This window comes from Pectinophora gossypiella, chromosome 17 (assembly GCF_024362695.1).
Source record: "Pectinophora gossypiella chromosome 17, ilPecGoss1.1, whole genome shotgun sequence".
NCBI classification, from domain to species: domain Eukaryota; kingdom Metazoa; phylum Arthropoda; class Insecta; order Lepidoptera; family Gelechiidae; genus Pectinophora; species Pectinophora gossypiella.
In genome coordinates, this window is record NC_065420.1 from 10038317 (window position 1) to 10063220 (window position 24904).

General features: G+C 40.0%; 1 protein-coding gene and 2 long non-coding RNA genes across 5 annotated transcripts in view; all 3 read left to right on the plus strand.

Annotated features, from left to right (window-relative positions):
* Positions 1-24904, plus strand: part of LOC126374679 (transcription factor HNF-4 homolog) — an 82691-nt gene that overhangs the window by 53293 nt on the left and 4494 nt on the right. For all 3 annotated transcript variants that reach the window (XM_050021393.1, XM_050021394.1, XM_050021392.1), the window contains exons 2-9: positions 3705-3888; positions 4529-4623; positions 10557-10684; positions 13718-13864; positions 14465-14585; positions 15095-15226; positions 15711-15947; positions 16546-16705. In XM_050021393.1, coding sequence (XP_049877350.1) covers positions 3705-3888; positions 4529-4623; positions 10557-10684; positions 13718-13864; positions 14465-14585; positions 15095-15226; positions 15711-15947; positions 16546-16705 — 1204 coding nt within the window. The remainder of the gene's footprint in view (positions 1-3704; positions 3889-4528; positions 4624-10556; positions 10685-13717; positions 13865-14464; positions 14586-15094; positions 15227-15710; positions 15948-16545; positions 16706-24904) is intronic.
* LOC126374696 (uncharacterized) lies at positions 18902-20027 on the plus strand. Its single transcript, XR_007567472.1, has 2 exons — positions 18902-19163; positions 19235-20027. It is a non-coding gene; the product is annotated as an uncharacterized LOC126374696 (long non-coding RNA).
* On the plus strand, positions 23364-24489 carry LOC126374697 (uncharacterized). Its single transcript, XR_007567473.1, has 2 exons — positions 23364-23625; positions 23697-24489. It is a non-coding gene; the product is annotated as an uncharacterized LOC126374697 (long non-coding RNA).

Below are 24904 nucleotides of genomic sequence, written 5' to 3' on the forward strand. Positions count from 1 at the left end.
GCCCGTCCCAACGTAAATAAGATATACATACCTATCTGTAAGCATATTTATGGACTCGCTACAGAATAGTTTCGTATATTTTTGTAGCGATGCCAAAATGATTATTTATGTTTGTGTATATTTACCTACTGGAAAAGTGTTTCAATACAATTCGGAACCGGCACTTTTTATTAATCATCATCTCGGTAGGATCCCGTTTTCACGAAGTCCATTTATTTAATCCGAAAACTGGACAGGTCCAGTTTTTAGGGAACACGAGTACTTAAATGTGCTTTAAAACTGGACCTGTCTGTTATTTCAAATTATAATAAAGTGCCTTAAAGTTTAAATTCTAAAAAACATGAACGCAATATATAGGGTTGTTTTGTTTGTGTACAGTAAAGGATATTTGAATTGATTTGAACATAATTAGCTCCTTGTCTTGCCGGACATATCACAAAGTTTGACAGAAGGATTGTGTCCTTTCCACCATGATGGACAATTGTTCTGGACGGTAGGCAAATCCTTGTCACCATTAGGTTGAAAAATGGTTGGTCATATTTATATAGGACTTCGTATCAACAGTGGCTGCAAGTTGTCTTCCTTGTGGCTCTGCCCACTCCATTATGGATTACAGGCGTGAGTTTCTATATGTATGTACGGTCACGAGCATTAATATGTATACACTTTGGTACCATGTCACATTAACTTTTTCGCCAAATTGAACTGTAAGTCTCACTAAAAGTCAAATATGTTGTGCGACAGTCCTAAAGTGGGTACATTATATTGCTCATGACTGTACGTAAATTATACCAAAATAAAACGAAGCCCTATAATAAAATAATAACATACCTTGCAACTGGATTTTAGTATTTATTGCAGTTTTTTATATCATGTTACTAAGCTAATCTGACCAAACCGGCTTCGATTAAAAAAAAACTAGTCAGGAATTTCCCAATTCTTTGATAAACATATCTGATTTTTTGCTGAGATGTGTTTCTATACGTTTTTATGACGTCAATGACATGATACCCATATCCATAGTAGTATTTTAAATGAAGTAATTTTGTCTCACTCTATTACCTTGTGGAACTAAGTGTGTTATTTTGAGAAATAATTCAGCAATTTCGGTTTATGCATGTAATTCGAATCTTTCCAGAATTCTTTTAATTTTCCAGAAGTGAAAAGACAGTTGAAAAACAATATCGAATAAAAAAGTAAAAATATTCTAAATAAAAAGATTTTATACAAAAAAGGTTGTAAAAAGATTTGATATCAAAAGTAACCTCTTCACGTCTAAACTTCTGGACCAATTTGTATATGAAAATTGACACATAAATAGTGGTCAATGACATAACGCTTGTTTTCGCTTCGCCGCAGTCCGGTAAATAGATCGATTCCCAAGAATGTACGGAACTTTCTAAACACTATACTATGTACTTAGCACTATACAACCTAGTCTTAAACAATGATGTCCCGTTCCCTAGAATGTTCCCAGCAGTAAAAAGGCAAAAAACTTATGTAGAAAGAACTTTACTACCTAAACTTTCGGCAGATCTTCTTCTATCGTGTGGGTTGTGAGGGGGACTACCAACCTCAGCAACCCTTTTGTCAGGGTTATTATTGAGCCGCTAGAGGCCCCTGACAAGGCTCATGTAACGACTACTTACTTACATCAATCAGCGGGTTGGAAGGTCTCTTCTGGTAAAAAAACCGGACATATCAAATCTTTAGCTTAGGTAAGCGGACTCCGTGGTCCAGTAGTTGAGCGTTGTGCTCACTATCCGGAGGTCCCGGGTTCGAATCCCGGTGGGGACAAATCACAAAAATCACTTTGTGATCCATAGTTTGGTTAGGACATTACAGGCTGATCACCTGATTGTCCAAAAAGTAAAAAGATCAATACATCGGAAGGCACGTTAAGCCGTTGGTCCCGGATATTACTTACTGATGTAGGTAAGTACGTAGTCGTTCATGAATAGCCCTCGTTCATGAATGGCTCAGTAATAACCCTGACACCAGGGTTGATGGGGTTGATAATTCACCTCACAATCCACACGATAGAAGAAGCGGTCTCTGTGAAAAACGAGATAATACTAGGGCGATGATGAATGACCTAATTGTTATCACGTGCCAGTTTGTCCACCACAAATACTGGTTCACCTTTATAAAGGTCGCTAATAGCCGATAAAATTTGTTTATCAATATAATTATGTCATTTTTTTATGTAAGTCGTCTGACTTACATAAACTAGACACCTTATTAAATAGATGTAAATTTCCTATAATTATAATATTATCAATTGAAACCTATGACACGAAATTAAGTGTATCTATATAAATATTATTAAAATTTCCATTGTCGGCCATTCCGGGTTAATTAGGAATCGACCGTACTTACCTAATTATTCTTATAAACTTCTCTCCTGACAGTTGTTAAAGCAATGATCTACGTCCTGATAAGTTTACTATTGAACCGCCCTTGGTATGGCTCATGGAATGACATCATCATCCCCCTACATATCACAAAAATCACTTTGTGATCTCTGGTTACAATACAAAAGCTCTTTATTAATCAGTTAGATAGTATAACAGTAGTTCAATGGTAGTAGTAGTTAGTTTAGGACATTACAGGCTGATCATCTGATTGTCCGAAAGTAAGATGACGGAAGGCACGGCACGTAAACTGTTGGTCCCGGTTACCACTTACTGATGTAAGTAAGTAGTCGTTACATGAGCCATGTCAGGGGCCTTTGGCGTCCCAATAGTAACCCTGACGCCAGAGTTGATGTGGTTGGTAATCCACTTACCTGACCTGAAGATTTGACAGGTACGGTTTTGGTTCAGGTGTTAACCTAGAAATCCTACTCCAGTTCGTCACTGTCTGGGACGTATTGAAGTAGGGTTTCCGGGTGTTTTTCGCTTGGAAATCCTCCTCCAGTACGTGTCGGCCGGCGGGGACGTATTGAACTAACGTTTCTAAATACGCAACCGGTACCCACTGTTTAACGTGCCCTTCGAAGGAATCATCTTATTTCCTAACAATCAGGTGATTTCATCCAGCAATGTCCTAACCAAACCATCGCCAATTGAACCCAGGACCTCCGCTCAACCACTCCACCACAGAAGCCGGTATTCTTATAAATAGACAACATCCACAACAACATAATAATAGATTTCAATTAATATTCAATTACGTGTTCTACCTATTCCTCATAAATGATAAGAATCACAGTAATTTAACATGTTAAAAGGGATACAATAGGCTACTTGACAACATAGTCAAATGAGACCCTTTTTACAAACATCAAAACGAAAGTTTTTTTCGGAGCTTGTATGGAAATACTGTCCTGTGACGTCATCAATAAAAGCTGTCAAACGTCGTACTCATTGTTACTTAATTCATAAATAAAATTAGAAAATAAGTCGAAAAGTAAAATAGATAAAAGATAGATAGATTGGGCACTTTGCCTCGGTGTGATGCTTTGGAGGAGTTTTTATATTTGTTAAGAATCGTATATTATTCTGTGTTTCTGGATTTTAATATATGTAGACTGGCTTCTATTTCTAGATTAGCATTTTAAAATTTATCTTTGACAAAGTCAAATATCCTATTCTGCCGATCTCTTTTTTAAATGCAACATACAAAGGGGGTGGGTCAAAAAAACAATTGAAATCTTCCTTCTTCATTTTCTTGACACTAAATTTCCTCCAACATTGTTGCAGACAGTGACATGCAGCTGGAGACGAGCAGCAGCGAGGCGAGCGCCGCCAGCTCGGTGGCTCTCTCGCAGCACTGCGCCATCTGCGGCGACCGCGCCACCGGCAAGCACTACGGCGCCTCCTCCTGCGACGGCTGCAAGGGCTTCTTCCGACGCAGCGTCCGCAAGAACCATCTCTATACTTGCAGGTGAGAAAGTGGAGTATAGAACGTCACACATGACGCCAAACGGCCACAGTGTGCTCTCTTAAGTTTCAGTATCACAAAACAATAATAATAGGTAGTTTCTAAGTAGTCAAATCGGTGTAGCCTTTTTGCCTCCCTTGGGTAGTTTCATAAGTCAAAGCTAAATTATGAAATCCTGATTACTAAATAAAATCAGATCTCTGGTGAGGTGACAAAAAAGTTTTAGTTTTTCTACTTAACTTATTTATAAATTTCTATAAAGCAAAATGTTATAATAAGTACGACATTTTGCAACGTTTTTCTATGGCGTCACAGGTTGCTTGTTCATACAAATTCCATTGTAATTTCGTGTTTTGACGTTTTGTAAAAAGTAACTTATTTGACTAGTTGGAAACTACCCTATTCGCTTAATTAAGTCCTTGGAATATGGGGGATACCGATTTAATCAAACTAAATAAGTCATCAATAAAAAGAAATCATTCGTTATTCTGAACATTCTCTGTTAAATTGTGAACCTTAGGCTTAGAGTAACTTATGGGGAGGGGGAGACGTCAGTTTAGTAGTATGAACTGTTGACGTGGCTTATCAATTGGCCAAAAATTAAGATATCTAAATATTAATATATTTTTTGTTTTCTTTTCAGATTTAACAGAAATTGTGTGGTGGACAAAGACAAAAGAAATCAGTGCAGATATTGTAGGTTAAGAAAATGTTTCAAAGCTGGCATGAAGAAAGAAGGTAAATATTAATTTTATATACTTCATTACATTACATACGTATATAATCGCAAAGTATCACCATAGGGCTGGGCAGAGCTAGAAGTCATCAATAACGTAACCCGAAACCATTGCTAATATTTATTCCAAAGTGGACAAGAAGAATAAAAATAAAATAAATTTATTGCCAGTAACAATTTGACAACGCTTCCTTTTACGGAAAACAACGTTAGCGTTTTTTGAAACATCACATTCTGATGTATGTTTTAAAAAAAGGCCAGGTCAAGAGTATTTTCAACTGGCGAGCATGCTTGACATCTTTGATGAGAGAAAAAGCGAAAATGGTGTCAGGATTGTGACTACCCCAACGGGATAGTCATATAACATGTATGTGTACATGTTTGTATAGAAGAAAATTACAACTTTATATGAGAAAAAATATCATCATAGACTCAAAGCTGCTCTCCTGTTCAAGCCTTAAGGGCTAAAGCGTGAAGAAACCCAGACAATAGCCCGGGCCAGTTCAGCAACCGTTGCTTATCTCGGAATGCAGCCATCGGTTAATTAGTCAGTAAACATATTTCATCATTATTCGCTATCGTCGTGGCCACACTGCGCACTGTAAACACATTAATAAAATTATACCTACATCTCGTATTATGCGCGGTGCCATATGTTAATTACTAGTTAAGTCAGGGGTGGTGTACACATTGTTGGTAAATTACTGTTAATCTCTAGAAAAGATAGTGAACAACCGTTTTGTATCAGCACTTCTGGCTCTGGTTATAATCTATGTCCGTATCGAGTAATATATCAATGTTCTTCCGTTACCCGTGTTTGTGGTAAATATATATACAGCCCCAGCCTTATGGCTCAGGCTTGGCAGTTGCAAACGATTATGACCGTGGCATACCCCGGACACTTCATACAAACAACCTCGTTTTACACAGACACCACACATTGGCGTTATCATACACGCGCATCTGTGTGTGTGACGTCTGACGCCACACGATTCGAGTCTAAATTATGTTCGAGGGGCGGTGAGATAAACCTAGCTCAGATGCTAGTGGAGAGCGGCGAGTTGCCGTTCTATACGTAGTATTATTCCTTATTCTATGACCATGGTACATCATCATCAGCCGTACGACGCCCACTGCTGGGCATAGGCCTCCCCCAAGGATCTCCACGACGATCGGTCCCGCGCTGCCCGCATCCAACGGCTTCCCGCGACCTTCACCAGATCGTCGGTCCACCTTGTAGCGGGCCTACCCACTGAGCGTCGTCCGACACGTGGTCGCCATTCCAGAACCCTTCCGCCCCAGCGGCCATCGGTTCTCCTCGCTATGTGTCCTGCCCACTGCCACTTCAGCTTTGCAATTCTCCGAGCTATGTCGGTGACTTTAGTTCTCCTGCGGATCTCCTCATTTCTGATTTGATGACCATGGTACAGTCATGAGTAATATCATGTACCCACTTTAGAACCCTGTCGTACTATCATATTTGACAGTTAATGAGACTAACGGTTTAATTTGTCAAAAAAGTTAATGTGACATGGTATCAAAGTGTATACATATTAGTACTCGTGACCGTACAACAAAACCAAGTATTCTCAAAAGTAACAGCTAACATTTCAAAGATAGTCGCGCTGACGTCATCTCACCCTCCGTTGCCATTTGTAAAAAAATAAATTACCCACGACTAATGTTTTTATTTTATTTTGCAAGGCAATTTTGAACTTTTAGTAAAAGATTTACTTACAGTTTTAATTAAATGCAATAATTCATTTATTGATAGATTATAAATTTCCTTAACTTAAATGTAACTTAATATTCCCATGATTTCCGGAAATACTTAACCGTATGAGAATTTTCTGAATTAAAACGGGAAACGACTGATTTATAAAATTTTCCAGTAAAGCTGTGAATCACATTGAAATTAAAGTGAAAAGATAATACTATAATTATTAATGGAAATATTTGTATTACCGCAAAACAATAACATGCAGTTACGTAAATAACTAAGCGTGTAGTCATAAATATTTTACGGGATCTGTAACTATGTGCTTAGCTACATCATTAACTGTTCATTATTATCCTGCTTTATATTTATTACGTATAATTTTCTTTCGCAGTTTTCTTTTTTAATTGCCAATGACGTGCATACATACGTAATCTCAAGATATGTGAAGTGCGTTTCCCGGTATTGTTTGAACTTTAAGAATGTTCCCGGCAGTAAAAAGGCGGGAAACTTATGTAAAAGGAGCTTTATTACCTAACCTTACAGATGAGACCATGGTACAAGAAAACCAGGTACATGCTCAAAAGTGACAGCTAACATTTCAAGGTTAGCCCACCTGATATCATACCACCCTGCGTTGCCATTTCGTAATAAATAAATTACCCTCGATCAATGTTTTTAATTTACTTTGCAAGGAAATTTTAAACTTTTAGTAAAATATTTACTTACAGTTTTTATGGGCTTTATATATGTGACAAATAATAATAATTAAATACATTAGTCACTCACTAATAACTTAATTTTCAATAATAAAGTTTACGTCCTTGGAATGTTGGAGATACCAATTTAATGGTAACACAGTGGTAACACTTACGTCATCAAAGGGCTAGCAATGGCGGCTTGTCATAGGATTGAGCATAGCTGTTTTTTCATACCATGGATAACACCAGAATACAAGAAAGAACAATTTAATAAAATAAAAGCAGTGTCCTTAGCTTATTATTAAAGAGTTTTTACAATAAGAACATTACTCCTCACTATCCCTAATGGGGTGGGCTGAGCCACAAGTAAGGCCAGATTTCCACTGACGCGGAGGTGGGCGGAGAAGAGCGGAGATGTGCGGATTTGACCAATCACAGCGTTCGAGAGAGCGAAAAACGAAGACACTCTGTCACTCTGTCCCTCACGGTGATTGGTCGATTCCTGCACATCTCCGCACAGCTCAGCAGCGCAGCATCTAAGCGACAGAACTTAAATCCACTCTAAATACGAAGTCCTAACCACGACGAACCATATGTCAATACCAGTAAATATCCCATGGCCCACATACTTAGTCATCCAGTTAGAAAGGACACAATCCCTCTGTCGGTTTTTACGACATATCCGAAAAGACAAGGTTAGGCGCGTTTTATAATATTTATTCACTCAATCCAGCTTATAAGTAGTTTTACTAAGTAATTTTCCATGACGCGAACGTATAAGATAAAAATCTACAAGTATTAAACTTAAACACATACATACATAGCGGTCAAACACATCATCATCATCAATTTAAGAGCCACGCTCTTGCCTGTGCAGCATTTTCCATGCTACTTTTTTAGGGAAAAATAGGGCAGTGGTTTCCCTCTTCCCTTCCGCCCCGCAGTACTCTGTCTGACGCGAGTGGGATGGCGCCCAGAGTAGTCTATTACAAAGCCATACTAGGACTCCTGTCCTCCGCCTCTGAATAGTACTGACAGTTACTGCTGCCCTCCGTCAGGTTGAGGGTCAAACACATAACCCTCCTTTTTGCTTCGCCACTGTCGGGTAAAAAAAGACAAAGTAAAAGAAGCGAAAGTGATGTGTTAGGATCATAGTAAGTGGAATTTCGTAGTCCCTGTCTACCCAAAAGGGAAATTAGCGTGATCTTACGTATGTATTATATCAACTGCTTTAAGACAGTAGTTAAACAAAAACTTTACAAAAAAGGTTATTATAAAGTTAGTGATTATTTAGAAGATATGAATGCATGGGATTAACTGTCTGAGAACTGATATTAGGCAGCTAAATTACTCAATTGTATATCAATATTTTATGTTTTTTTTTTTTTAAAAGAACGTCTAGGGCCCTGTGCCGAGGTTTTTCTTGCAGCTTCTTTTCCCCGGCTATACAGGTTGTGAGAAGCTGCAGTAGTTTTAAGGTCTTCGCACATTATAGCAACTCAACGGCGACTCGACTCTATGCTAGACATTGAAATTTAAGCCCTGTGTCATATGTTCAAGGTTTAATTTCAAAAAATGATTATAGAGTAGTGTACAACGAGTGGCCTACGCATCGTACACTAAAGGTCAACCCCGACACGTTTGTCACGCAATGACCATACGTCGTCCACGGAACGACCACATGTTGTCCACGCAACGACTATGCGTTTGCGACTGACGCGTGAGCGCGGGACGGGCAACCACCTACCCGTCCGCCCCGTGCCTTCCCCCCGCCCGCCATCATTCACTATAGAATCGAAGGACGGAGTGCACGTTGGCGGTACACTGTGATATTTTTCGAAAATCATGCAGAAAGAAAAGTTGATAGAAGAAGTAATAATAAGTAATAGCTATAATCGCCAGTTCACTGAATGTAAAGTTCGACATTTCATAAGCAACACGACTTCTTTGGACAAAATTTAACCGAAAACTGAGGTTAGACGAGTTGTCTGTTGGAAACTCGTTGACACCGCGTTGTCCACTCGTTAACACCGCGTTGTCCACTAGTGACCATTGGGTGGATCAACTAGTTGACTACTCATCGAAAGTGTGAGTAGAGTTGCTGCCGCGTTGGCGTGGAGTTGTTATAATGTGCGAAGACCTTTAGGCGGATGAGACGTTCGTTATGTATAAATTGACGATTCAAAGTGTAACTATGTTACCTACTGAATAAAGATATTTTTGAATTTGAATTAAAATAGGTAATAATTAGTGATGTAAGGATAAAATCAATATTATGTAATCACGTGAGTTGAAGTATTTGATGGAGAAATAAAAAAGATAAACACATGTATAGTCGACGTCTATACTCAAGGCCGTCTTATCACATTAACGTTTTATAAAATCTGTGTTGCCATGTCTGTATGTTTGTTCAAGGAATACCTACTTATTTGTGGAAAGTGTAGGTGTTTCTATATAAGGTGATCTAATGAAGAACTTTCCAGGCTAAGTTCCTCAAAAGCAATAGAGACACTGTACAGATTTTCCTTCGATAACCTTCTAATTTCATAGATATATATCTTTTATCTTTGTTTTTGGGTATAAATGATGACCGTTTTTATTACATAACATAACATAAATAGCCTATATACGTCCCACTGCTGGGCACAGGCCTCCTCTCAATCAACCGGAGAGGGTATGGAGCATACTCCACCACGCTGCTCCACTGCGGGTTGGTGGAGGTGTTTTTACGACTAATAGCCGGGACCAACGGCTTAACATGCCCTCCGAAGCACGGAATCAACTTACTTTTTCGGACAATCAGGTGATTCAAGTCTGAAAAGTTCTTACCAAACAAAGGACAGTCTCACAAAGTGATTTCGACAATGTCCCCATAGGGAATCGAACCCGGACCTCCAGATCGTGAGCCTCTTACCACTAGACCACGGAGGCTGTTTTTATTACACCCAGGCACAATTAATTAGCCTAACTAACATTACATCACATTTTTGAATAATTATGTACCCTTACAATCTGAAACCTCCATGTTTTTTTTAGTTAACGTAGCCTGGAAAAATTTGCTCATTATGTTGATTTGTGTTGCTATTTCAATGTTGGTATTACTGTACTCATAAACATTGTTACACCGTATTACTTATTATCGTGTGGGTTGTGAGGTGGAATACCAGCCTACTGACATGGCTCATGTAACGATTACTCACTTACATCAGTAAATAGTAACCGGGACCAACGGGCTTCCGAAGCACGGATCATCTTACTTTTGGACAATCAGGTGATCAACCTGTAATGTCCTAATCAAACTAGGGATCACAAAGTGATTTTTGTGATATCTCCCCACCGGGATTCGAACCCGGGGCCTCCGGATCGTGAGTCCAACGCTCAACCACTGGATTGGAGGCCTTTATTGCATAAACAGCCCATATGTCTCCCACTGTTGAGCACAGTCCTAACCTCAATCAACCAGGGGTAAATAACTTTGTATTGAATGGTCCGTAATGAGGATTATGTATTGTTGCAGCTGTCCAGAATGAGCGAGACCGCATCAACTGCCGCCGGCCGTCTTACGAGGAGCCCACGCAGGCCAACGGGCTCTCCGTCGTGTCGCTGCTCAACGCTGAACTGCTCAGCAGGAAGGTCATTGACGAGGTAACAACAACACTAAGCATTTATTGTAATTTATCGCTTTGCATTTATGAACACTTGTATTATTTTTATTTTTTGTGATTTTGGTTTGTTTTTCTTTAATTAAAACATAATAACGAGTTCTTACCGCGTTTAAATCGGAGAATTTCGACACTATGCAAGGGCCATGATCACGGGATGACTCAACCCGTTATTATGTGTTTTAATTATGATAATAACCTAATTTAATTTTTGATCTTGGTGTTATCTTTTTGTATGGATTTCCGTGTGGTTTCTGTCCTGTGTTGAATGTAATGTACCTGTATGTCTGTGTCTGTGGTTTCCGGGAGTAAAAAATGTTTCTTTCTTTCTTTCTTAATAAAAGCTTTTATAAGTTCGAATATACGTTGTTAAATGTGTTACGTCTACTCGTCGTTGTCGTGTGTGTTTACGTTTTTGGAGGTATGTGACCTTTCCCTTCCCGGGTTGGTAGGTCAGACAGGCAGTCGCTTCTGTAAGAAACCGGACCTGCCAAATCTTCAGGTTAGGTAAGCGGACCCTGTGAAAAACGCGATAATGCTAGGGAGATGATGAATGACCTAATTGTAATCACGTGCCAGTTTGTCCACCACAAATACTGGTTCACCTTTATAGAGGTCGATAATAGCCGATTAATATTTGTTTATCAATATAATTATGTCATTTTTTTATGTAAGTCGTCTGACTTACATAAACTAGACACCTTATTAAATAGATGTAAATTTCCTATAATTATATATTATCAATTGAAACCTATGACACGAAATTAAGTGTATCTATATTAATATTATTAAAGTTTCCATTCTCGGTCATTTCGGTCCATGATGATGAATTGTCTTACGTCTACTACAGTGGGTATATTCAACCTGTTCTCAGGTGTGCAAAATTGAGAGCATGCATAGTATATTATAACAATTAACAATCAAAAATAGATTAAAATTAAAAATGTAAATACAAAAGTTTTGATTGTTTATAACTAATTATAAAATGATAAAATAAAATTACAAAAGAATTCCTTACTTGTATTAAAACAATTATAATCTATATAGAAGTATGTACGACATACAGGCCTCCTCTCTATCAACCGAAGGTATAACGTCTTTCGGAAGACATTTCAAGAAACGGAACAACAACATAAATATCTTGGAATGGAAATCTTTAGTCATTTTGATATATGAAATTGAGATGTTCAATATTATTCCCATATTTATTTATTGTAAAAAAGGGATGGATGGAATAAGTGCGAGCAAGATAAAGTATGATTTTTTATTTTTTATTTAAATCGTTTAATTTGTAATTTGAATTTGTATTTGATTTTTACTTATTTAATTATTTGTGGTATCTATTTTAATGTATGGATTTTAAATCTAAAATAAATGATCATCATCATCACCAGCCCATTAACGTCCCCACTGCTGGGGCACGGGCCTTCCCTATGGATGGATAGGGAGATGGGGCCTTAAACCATCACGCGGGCCCAGTGCGGATTGGTGGTTATTAACGACTCCTAATGCAGCCGGGACCAACGGCTTAACGTGCCTTCCGAAGCACGGAGGAGCTCGAAATGAAAACTTTTTTTTTAAATAAATGATATATTCTCGTTATTATTAAAGTAATGAAAATGATTTAAAACCCGACGACAACAGTTCATAACAGCTTGTTACACTTAACCAAACAATAGACCGTTGAAAACGAAAGCATGATGTGCACATTTTTAATTGAGTTACCATACAATATTTACTACCTAAAGACTGAATGTCAATAGTCAATTCAAGGCTACACAGTTACACGTGGCTTGTATGGAGTCTAAAGCAAATAATATTTATTCATAGAAACCCTTGAAAACGTATAATATATTAATAACACAATGTGCATAACAATACTGTAAACTGTATGCCCAGACATTTCGCAAGTTGTTGTGAACAGATAAAGCGACATATTACAAGCAGAATTGTAAACTCCATAATTTGTGTGAATTATTCGGTAGGATTTTTTTGACGTGACTTATTGTAGGTAGATTTTCCTCAGATGTTATTAACTACAAGATTTATTCGTAAAATTGCGTAATAACACACCACGACGGACGATCGTGAATAAGAAGTAGTTGTTGTAAACTTATGAGTCATACATTTAAAAAATCTAATGATAATGATGGCTGTGCTACGATGTGGTTTTCCTTCATTAGTAAAGAGTAAAACTCTTATAAAAAATGTTCATTATAATAATTAATTCTTTATGTATACTGTAATAAAGGTTTTTTAAAGGTAAGGAATCCAGGAGACGTATTTTTGAATCGTTCGTTTTCGATTCGCATGCGAAAGTATAACCCATTTCACGTAACACATTAGAACTTGTCATTTGCAAGATGAGACAGGTATATGATCGCACGTGAGTTGTTGTTCTTGATGTTCAGGGGTCATATTTTAAACCGCTCCCCTCAACTACGCACATCATTTACAAGATGAGATGTACATATATTTTCGCACGTGTTGAAGGCGACCGTTTGAAAAATAAGGCCCCTAAGATTCTGCTAAACCGGCCGCCCAGCCCAGTTGTCTTTACAGAAAGAATCATCTCTCTCCTTCTCTCTCTCCGCTGCATTAGTCCATTGCTGTACAATGTTACAATGTGTTATAGAATTAATTCCAACTTGATGGTGAAACTTGAGTGTGTGAATGAGTCAACTTGAGTCTGCTTTTCACTTCGCAGACTTCACCACTAAATGCACTTCGCTCTGTGCGTGTCGTCTGCGGACATATTGCAGGAACTCAGATCTTTGATGACGTCTGCCCATCTCAATGAAATTATTATTATGTGTTCCTTTTAAGTAATTTACAGAAATATAATGTTGAAAATTTTAACGCATTGGTATTTTATCAAGTGCTGCATGTTATATGGCTTTATGAATAAATAAAATAAATAAATCTCGTTTTCGCTCTTCTTCGTCTTCTGGACCCGTGAATTTTCAGATCAGTCATGATGTGCAGAAAGAATCATAAAGATTAACGTTTGTTACAGACGCACAACACAAGCGACGCGGAGATCAACAACCGGAAACTGGCGAAGATCAACGACGTGTGCGACTCCATCAAACAACAGCTACTGATATTAGTCGAGTGGGCCAAGTACATACCCGCCTTCACAGAGCTGCATCTAGACGACCAGGTCAGTAGCATCTGTGCTAAGATAAGATTTGTGATTGTCTAGAAGATATGAATGCATGGGATTAGCTATCTGGGAACTGATATTAGGCAGCCAAATTAAAAAATTAAAAAAATTAAAAGTACAAAATTATATAACAGTTTTTTTTTTTTAAAAGAACGTCTAGGCTTCTGTGCCGAGGTTTTTCTTGCAACTTCTTTTCTGCTGCACAGGTTGTGAGAATCTGCAGTAGTTTTAGGCGGATGAGATGTTCGTTATGTAAAAAATGACGATTCAAAGTGTAACTATGTTAGTAGTTAGTACGTACTGAATAAAAATGTTAGTCTGGAGTCCTTACTCCAGAGGCGTTCAAACATCTCGCTCCTAAAAAATCCTACATTATATATAGGATGGAGCTTAGAGGCTACCTAATGAGGTACCCTCCAAAGATGACACAGCGCATGCTCATCAAGGCCTCACACTCCCCCAATATATGCAGGGGAGTTTTAGCCTCCTTGTGGCAGAATGCACACAACTTTCGGTCTTTCAGGCGCAGGAACCCTAAGTCCATTTTACCATAAAATCTATCGAGCTGTAGTGTGGTAATGCGTGTGTTGGCGGCAGGTGGCGCTGCTGCGCGCGCACGCGGGCGAGCACCTGCTGCTGGGCTGCGCGCGCCGCTCGCTGCACCTCAAGGATGTGCTGTTGCTCGGAAACAACTGCATCATCACCAAACACAACATCGGTAAGTCAATTATAATCTGTTACCCGCAACTTCGTTCACGTGAAACCTTACTATTAAAACTATAGAAATTTCATAGAAACTTTACCACCACTTTTAGAAATATCCCGACCTAACGAGCACCAACGTCCTAAAAGGGACATCTGTACAGAATTTGAGATTCCTAGCACTTGTAGTCCATCACGTGTGGTGATGAGTGAGTCAATTAGGTACGCTTTTATATACAGGGTGTTAGTGACATCATAATGAATACTAAGGGGGATGATTCAGACCATAATTCTGTGTTGATATCAAGTGGAATTTTCCGTCGCAAAATTTATGTTTTTTTTATAATTTTGAATTTTACTTTTGCATTGGAAAATTACACTTGATGTCAACACAAAATGATGGTCTGAATCACCCTCAGTTTTCGTAACGATGTCACTAACATCCCCTGTATACAATTGGGTTTACCCTAACGGGTCAGCTTATGCAAGCAACCAGGTTGACAGTTTATTATTATGTATTTACAGATGGCCGAATGGACATCGACATAAGCATGATAGGCATGCGCGTGATGGACGAGATCGTGAAGCCGCTGCGGGAGATCGACATCGACGACACGGAGTTCGCCTGCCTCAAAGCTATCGTCTTCTTTGACCCCAGTGAGTAGTTACTTCTACTATTTTGCGTTTCATTGATATTTGTAAAGTTTGTGAGCTAGAGATTGCATACCCTTTGTAATTTTAGTACAGTGAAATTTTTTCGTAAATTGCACTTGATGCGATGATGATATTTTTGATAATCGATAAGGCTCAAAATCCTTTTGGAATTCAAACCCCCATTTTTTTAAATATTGTGTCTGGAAATCCAGGACGCAGGAAGATATCATCCGGGAAAGTTCTTTTTCATTTTATTTTGTAGCTGAAGAATGTTTTGACAGAAGGCAAGAGGGAAACCACTGTACTATTTTTCCCTAAAAAGTAGCATGGAGAATGCTACACCGACAAGAGCGTGGCCCTTAAATTAGTAATGTGATAAAAAAAATTCCATCTATCCCTATCCAAAGCCAATTCATTGACTTCTTTATAAGTCACGCCATCCGCCTTCTAGTTAATTTGCTCCAATGTCAATTCAACCTTTCAACAGACGCCAAGGGCCTCTCGCAGCCTCAGAAGATCAAGCAACTGCGCTACCAGATCCAAATAAACTTAGAAGACTACATCAGCGACCGGCAGTACGACGGGCGCGGGCGCTTCGGAGAGTTACTGCTGTGCCTGCCGCCGCTGCAGAGCATCACGTGGCAGATGATCGAGCAGATACAGTTCGCCAAGCTGTTCGGGGTCGCGCACATCGACAGTCTGCTGCAGGAGATGCTGCTCGGAGGTGAGTGAGCTCTCTACGTTCATACTGCTCCTAGGGTGGTATTAATAAACTAATCTCAGTTGACACTGTCCTTAAGATCATGCTCAAGTGACAATTCTTATATAAGAACAGACTTGAGCATGATCTTGAGGGCAGTCTCAGCTAAGATTCATTTATTAATACTACCCCTAGTGTTTACATTCTTGGCAGATGATCGAGCAGATTCAGTTCGCCAAGCTGTTCGAGGACGGTCACATCGCCAGTCTGTTTACATTGTGCTGAGGATTCTGACCGAAAGGCATTATACACTAATTTGCTGTCCCATTTCCGCGCATTTAACTTTCTCCAAAAAAGATGAAACTGCCCTCAAGATCATGCTCAAGTCTGTTCTTATATAAGAACTGTCACATTGATATGATCTTGAGGACAGTCTCGAAGCTAAAATCGTACATTATCAGACGATAGTAAATTTTCTTACTGCGCCTGCTTGGAAAGTTCCTTCTTTGGAAGACGATGCCAAAAACACATTATGTCTCAGTGCAGTCTCTCGTCATCTTTACCTACGGGTGTAGTAATGAGCTGAGGAACGTTCTTATTGACAACGTCCTATTCATTACAGGCGCATCAGCCGAGACCCCGATGGAAGAGCCGAGCGCGGACATGGCGCCGGAGTCGTCGTCGCCGCTGTCGGCCGCGTCCTCGCCGCCGCTCGTGCCGCAGCTGCCGCTGCCCGACCCCGCCTTCCTCGAGCCCATACCCTTCAAGCAGGAGCCTAACATGTGAGACATGCAGCATCATCACATACCGGGCTGTACGGTGGCGGTGTGGGGCACAGGTTCATTCGTTCAAGAAATAAAGAGATTTTTCGATTCATTCGGGAATAAGTCTTTAAGACGTCAAGCCTGATGCATGGGAACTAGCATTGATGTTCCATCTCTACGGGACTAAGGCTGCTGCACTTTAGAATTCGTACGAAAACTCGCCCAAAGTGTGATCGGTCATCATTGGTAGATTCCTCATCGCTTAATTAGCGATACTTCAAACAGAAATTTATCGATAGGTGATGAAAGGGTATGGACTATAAATAGTTCTTACGTCACCAGAGAAATCGACCAATTTCACACCAATTTTGCATGTGCCATTCTATTTTCAATCTTTCTTTCCTATTTGTGTAGATCCCGTTGTTTCGATGTATATTTAAGATTATTATGATTAAATGACTGTTCCTCTTGGAATCCAAGTGCCTTAAAAACATGACAAATATATACTATTTTTCCATGCATAGGGGGGCTTATACATCAATTTCATAGTTATATCATGGTGATAGTTTTATATATTTTAATACTGCATGATTCGTAAAACAGTTTTCGTCATATCATGTACTAAAATTAAATGTTATTTATGATATTTTTATACAGTGGATGTTATTCCTAACAATTACTGTCTCATTATCATTGGTTATGGTTTAGCTGTAAAGCTTTGCAAAGGGTGTGTTTGTGTTGTGGTAAAGATAGCTTCGATAGCTCCAGTGGTGTACGTAAACATAGGTCGCGTTGGTTGTTTGAGCGAAAAGGGCGGTTATGCAAAAATATCCTACAGACAAGTAACAGAGGGAAGGTGGGAAAAACTTACGGATGCGCTGCAAAACGGAGATTTATATCCCCGGGGACACCGTTGCTCGACGAGGGCCCTCGGAGATGATGATTCAGATGGCTGCGTGCACTTTTATGATGATAATTGTATTTTGTTTGGTCGGCCGGCACTCTCACGCACGGTTGTTGAAGCAAGAAGAGAGTGAATGATTCGGAAATTTGAGTGAGCGTGTTCGATGAATGAATGAGCGCCGCCGGGTGATAGGAAAGGGTAGGAAGCGGGAATGTCTGATACTTGAACATTTTCCCCCCCCGCTGGCGAAATTTTGAGCCAGAAAGGCAATCAAAATCTTCACATTTGTTCACTCCAGCCACCAACAGAGTAAATTTGATAGACTATGATATGATGAGTTCTGTGTGACTGAATGTAAACTGATATGATGTGTGATAGAAATGATAAATATGCAATTATGATACATTATGATAAGTGTGATTTTTTGAAAAGAAATGTTAACATTGAAAATATACATATGATAAATAATAGAATGTCAAAATATTGCCAAGTTAACAGAGAATGTTTAGTCATATCCATCTGGGATAGGACAAAGCTTCACAAGAGGCCGTGTAATGACACCCTGTGTAGTCCTGACACTGGCGGAGCGGGCTATACCATCACGACCAGTGTACAGAGCAATGATGCGACCGAAGCGCCATCGCAAAGGATGCGCCAATTCGTCTTTGATAATAACGAGCTGTTCAGGTTTAACAGTACTAATGGGTTTTGACCATTTCAAGCGTTGTGATAGATACTCCATGACATGCTTCTGATATTCTTGATGAAATGATGGATTACGAAGCAAACGCTTTTCAAGCTGCTTGAAACGACGAAGGGCTATATCATATGAACCCTCAAAAGTTGGCTCTTGGTCACGAAACGGAAGCCGAACGATGTATCGCCCATGTGCGTCACGTTCATGCGTTGATTGATAAATCTTCTCACAGCGCACGTCGTCTGGAGAGAGACTTGATTTTTCTGATGATGATGGTATGGTGTCAATCTCCCAAAACTCTTGGACTGCATCGTCTAACCTTGCATCCATTGATAAATGATTGATTGATAATGGTACGGGAGATGATGTTGATGATAATGTTTTACCCATTGTAACGAAGCATTTCGGACCAACGAGCCTTGTAGCGACATCTTGTGGTTTCTGGCGATATAACGTTGTTTTTATATATCGCCCGAAGGACAGCACAGATGGCGCTGCAGGGTTATCGATGGGCCCGAACATTTTAATAATTTTCTTTTGTTCTAAATTATTATATTAAAATTATCTGCAACATTTATTTTTGATATATTATAATTATATTGTTTAAATTTTGGGATCAAACAAGTCGATCGATTGTTGTCGTTGATTCGGCGAATTTATGGTTTGGTAGATTTTTTCTAGTTTGGCAACTTTGTTCGTGGGTTTGTGTCAGACTGACAGCTGGCGGAGCTGAGACAGGTTTTGGAAAGTGGGGACGTCGCGAGAGCGCCGGAGACTCCATTGCCGAAACCCAAATGTGGGCAAATTAAAGCCACAATGTATTGGCGGCATCAAGAGCCGATGTAACCATTTATATAAATAACTTAACCGAGATGGTGAGTCCTCGCAATTCTTCGTGCATATTTTTGCACCAACTTTGTGATAACCTCGAGGTCCTTGTTTTCAGCAACATCACTGAAATCCCATCGCCTAAGGTCCAGTGGGTGGGTTTAGGTTTCATCCGAGCGATGCCCAACTATCCCGGATGAACCTGTAAGTTATTTTCTTTGTTTTACACTCGTGAGTTGCCTTGCCACGCTGTCAGCTGAACCACATGCTAATCATTGCCATTCCTTGTTGCAGATGGGGTTTTTTTTTTTTTCTTTAAGTTTTGAACGTTTTAATTTTCTAACGTTTTGCAAGTCTTAATGTAAGAAGAAGTTTATAATTGGATCAGATGTTTTGTGAATGAAGATTCCTACTGTTTTCTTCTGCATTTGAGAGTTATTTCAAGCTTCATTTCGGCGGAGCTTGCCTTGGTTGTTTGCACGTCGAAGCTTTCCTTTGTGCGGCGCGCATGTGGATGTGCCGCGCCTCTCCTTTTGCCAACACTCCGGATAAGGCTCGGTGAAGGACTGCGAGGTTGACCGGTGGACGTGCAGCCCGCCAGCTGCGGAACAGTAGGCCCGCTGCGCCGCCATCGTCCAGCACGCCCTGGCCTGAGCCGGCCTCAACTCATCACCTGTACGGTATTCCAGAACGCCTCAGGTAGGCCTGATAGTCGGAGGTCCTCGAGTAAGTGAGGTGCCTACAGGTGTACGGACAGTGTTTTTAAACATAGTGTTATCCCATGGTTGTTACGGAGTGACAATTAACCTGACGGACCAAAGCGCGACCTGTCTCCCTCCATAGGGTTTTTACCTGCCCATGGTTGTACTGTAATAATTATAACTGTAAAATATACATTGTACAAATTCAAAGGGAGTTTTCTTTGTCTCATGCTCGCCGGTCTATAACATCTAGCTGTGCCCTTCAGGTAAACACCACTTTATAAATTTCTGAAACATATCAGTATTATCATAACACCATTTTCCTATTTACCTACCTTTTATATAGGTAGTCAAAAATCTTTTGTTTCAGTGGCGCCCAACGTGGGGGCAACGTGGGGGCGTGGGGTGAAGAGCAAATTCTTCCGTAGCTCTTTAAAATATCTGGGATATGTAGTGGATGAGTTTGGGCTTAGAACGGATCCCGATAAGGTTCGTGCTGTTCTGGAGTTCCCGGTACCCAAAAGTTCGAAGGAATTAAAAACCTTTTTAGGTGTTTGCTCTTGGTACCGTAGGTTTATTAGGAATTTCTCCACCATTGCGGCACCCTTACACGCTCTTACCAGCTCAAAAACTAAATTTATCTGGAACCAGGATGCAGAAAACGCTTTTGTCACTTTAAAAAACACATTAGTTTCAGCTCCAATTTTAGCCTGCCCTGATTTTAGTAAACCATTTTCAGTTCACTGCGACGCATCGAATTTTGGCGTAGGAGGTGTCTTAGCGCAAAATATTGATGGCCATGACCGCCCTATCGCTTATATCAGCAGATCCCTTAACAAAAACGAACGTAACTATAGTGCTACCGAAAGGGAGGCGTTAGCAGTTGTGTACGCGGTTGAAAAATTTGAACCATATTTAGGTAGTAGACCATTCACCGTCGTAACCGATCACGCTTCACTTAGGTGGTTCATGAATTTGGAGAATCCTACGGGACGCTTAGCTCGTTGGGGTTGTAGGTTATCCCAATTTAATTTTACAATCGAGCATAGGAAAGGGAAGGATAATGTCGTCCCTGATGCCCTCTCACGATTGCTGCATGTGGATGCCATCAATGCTCCAAATGCAGGAACCGGTGATGAGTGGTATGATAAGGTTTACTCTGGATGTACGGCTTATCCCAAAAATTATCCCAATTATCGCGTCGAAAATGGTACTCTTCTACGATACAGCAAGGGTAAGTATGCCCTGACTCAGGAGTTTGATTGGAAGATTGTTGTGCCAAAGTCAAACCGTCTGCAGGTCATGTCCGAAAACCACGAACCACCGACCTCGGCACACCTCGGAGTGTTTAAAACGCACCGTAGGTTGTGTTTGAGGTATTTCTGGCCAGGAATGTACCGCGACGTGCTTGATTTTGTTAACAAATGTAGTATTTGTTCCGCTTATAAGCACAGGACCAAACTCACTCCTGGGATCATGGGTCAGCCTAAGCAGTGCTATAGGCCATTTCAAGCTGTATCCGTAGATTTGGTAGGACCTCTTCCACGATCACGTTCGGGTTATATGCACCTTTTAGTAGTAACATGCTGTTTTTCAAAGTACACCATGTTATTTCCACTTCGTCGAGCGACTAGTGCTGCAGTAGCTAAAAACTTTGAGAATTATGTGCTTCTAGCTCACGGGATTCCTGAAACCGTAATTACCGACAATGGGGTTCAATTCACGGGATCAGAATTCAGTGGCCTTCTCAAGAAGTACAATATTCCACGAGTTCACTACGGGCCTAGGTATACGCCACAGATTAACATGGTGGAAAGGTACAACAAAACAGTCATGACAGCTGTTTCGTCTTATGTAGCTGACGATCATAGGGCATGGGATGTTAATTTATTTAAGGTGCAGTTTGCAATGAATAGTGCAGTGAACGAAACCACTGGGTTTAGTCCATTCTTTTTAGTCCATGGCCGGGAACCAATTATTAACGGTTCTTTTTATAATGATGACAGGGAATATGAGGTCTCTATGCCAAGGGACGAGTATGCGGGTGAATTTGGGGTCCTTCGGGATATTTTTAATAAGGTTCGGATTAATATCGAGAAGGCTCACACGACGAACGCGAAGTACTACAACCTGCGACGCCGTAACGTTAATACTTTGCGCGAAGGTCAAGTAGTGTGGCGGAAAACGTACGTACAGAGTGACGCCGCTAATTTTAAAGCCTCGAAACTTGCCCCAAAATACGAGCAGTGTGTGATTAAAAAGGTCTTATCACCCTTGGTGTACGATTTGGTTTCATTTGGTGGCAAGAACTTAGGTTCTTGGCATATAAAAGATTTAAAAATTTAATTTTCAAATTGCCCCGTGTTCCCCTAGTCATATTTTTTTTAAAAACAAAATTTACCGGCTTGGATCATTGTTTTTGGCTCAATTTCTAAATTTACATTTATAAAGAAAGTTACATTATTGTTCTTTTTCATTGGTTAGCTTTCATAACATTTTATAAAAAAAAATTTAAAACTTTGGTGTTTACTTGTGTCGCTAGTAAGGACCTAGTAGGTGACAACCTATTTATGACTGTCACGTTTTTCTTTATGTAGTCTTTTGTTTTTTAATAACACTAGATTTACTTATAAATGTTTTATGTATACGTTTTATGTTTTTTTTTAGTGTGTTTATGGTGCACTGATAAGGCCCATACACACTAGCGTCTGCAACGCAGCGTTTTTATGAACGCTCAATATAGCGTTTATGTTTTTTTTTATGGGCGGTTATAGCCAACTATTTAATATAGTTTTCATGTTGCTCGTGACAACATTTTTTAGGCTTTATAGTAGCCATTTATTAGAAATTCATTTAAATAGGAAACCTCATTAGGTTGACTATTTTTTTTGTTTTTCGACGGAGCGGGTAGTGACTCCTTAAATAAGCCTCTAGCAACTGTTGTTTTGTTTTTTTGTCTTTGTCTTTAGAATTGGGATATCGAGTGACACTATGAGAGTCGTCAGCTCAACAGGGGTATGATTGTGGGTAACACCCAGTGAAATGGATACTGGGTGCTACTATATGAAAGAAGTGAAAGGTGATCAATGAATGGTGATGAATAACAGGTCGGGGTAATTGTTGTGCTTAGGGTTGTGCTGTTTAGATGTTGGTGTTTGTGCTTCGTTACGTTTTTTTTTTATAAATTGTTGTTGTCTCGTCTTCTGTGACAGATTTTTTTTTAAATTTGATAAAATTTAGACTGGTTGTGCGCTCCAGGCTCTATGGCTGAGGGCAGCCGTGTTTCTCACCCAGTTCGAAACCTCTCGTGGGTAGGGGGGTATTGTAACGAAGCATTTCGGACCAACGAGCCTTGTAGCGACATCTTGTGGTTTCTGGGGATATAACGTTGTTTTTATATATCGCCCGAAGGACAGCACAGATGGCGCTGCAGGGTTATCGATGGGCCCGAACATTTTAATAATTTTCTTTTGTTCTAAATTATTATATTAAAATTATCTGCAACATTTATTTTTGATATATTATAATTATATTGTTTAAATTTTGGGATCAAACAAGTCGATCGATTGTTGTCGTTGATTCGGCGAATTTATGGTTTGGTAGATTTTTTCTAGTTTGGCAACTTTGTTCGTGGGTTTGTGTCAGACTGACAGCTGGCGGAGCTGAGACAGGTTTTGGAAAGTGGGGACGTCGCGAGAGCGCCGGAGACTCCATTGCCGAAACCCAAATGTGGGCAAATTAAAGCCACAATGTATTGGCGGCATCAAGAGCCGATGTAACCATTTATATAAATAACTTAACCGAGATGGTGAGTCCTCGCAATTCTTCGTGCATATTTTTGCACCAACTTTGTGATAACCTCGAGGTCCTTGTTTTCAGCAACATCACTGAAATCCCATCGCCTAAGGTCCAGTGGGTGGGTTTAGGTTTCATCCGAGCGATGCCCAACTATCCCGGATGAACCTGTAAGTTATTTTCTTTGTTTTACACTCGTGAGTTGCCTTGCCACGCTGTCAGCTGAACCACATGCTAATCATTGCCATTCCTTGTTGCAGATGGGGTTTTTTTTTTTTTCTTTAAGTTTTGAACGTTTTAATTTTCTAACGTTTTGCAAGTCTTAATGTAAGAAGAAGTTTATAATTGGATCAGATGTTTTGTGAATGAAGATTCCTACTGTTTTCTTCTGCATTTGAGAGTTATTTCAAGCTTCATTTCGGCGGAGCTTGCCTTGGTTGTTTGCACGTCGAAGCTTTCCTTTGTGCGGCGCGCATGTGGATGTGCCGCGCCTCTCCTTTTGCCAACACTCCGGATAAGGCTCGGTGAAGGACTGCGAGGTTGACCGGTGGACGTGCAGCCCGCCAGCTGCGGAACAGTAGGCCCGCTGCGCCGCCATCGTCCAGCACGCCCTGGCCTGAGCCGGCCTCAACTCATCACCTGTACGGTATTCCAGAACGCCTCAGGTAGGCCTGATAGTCGGAGGTCCTCGAGTAAGTGAGGTGCCTACAGGTGTACGGACAGTGTTTTTAAACATAGTGTTATCCCATGGTTGTTACGGAGTGACAATTAACCTGACGGACCAAAGCGCGACCTGTCTCCCTCCATAGGGTTTTTACCTGCCCATGGTTGTACTGTAATAATTATAACTGTAAAATATACATTGTACAAATTCAAAGGGAGTTTTCTTTGTCTCATGCTCGCCGGTCTATAACATCTAGCTGTGCCCTTCAGGTAAACACCACTTTATAAATTTCTGAAACATATCAGTATTATCATAACACCATTTTCCTATTTACCTACCTTTTATATAGGTAGTCAAAAATCTTTTGTTTCACCATGAGGACGTATCCAAACACGGTATTGATGGCTGATGCTGCCTGATCTCCGCCGTCTATCTTGCCCGGCAATAAGATGTGCGGAAAGATCTCGCCACCGATGAGAATATCAACGGGACGCGAAGTGTGAAAATGCTCATCTGCGAGCTTTATGTTTGATATATGTTTGAAATGATCCTTGATAATAGGATGAGTAGGCATGTCGCCACAAATCTTGTTAAGAGTCACAGCCTCAGTGGAAAACAATGGCTCCGT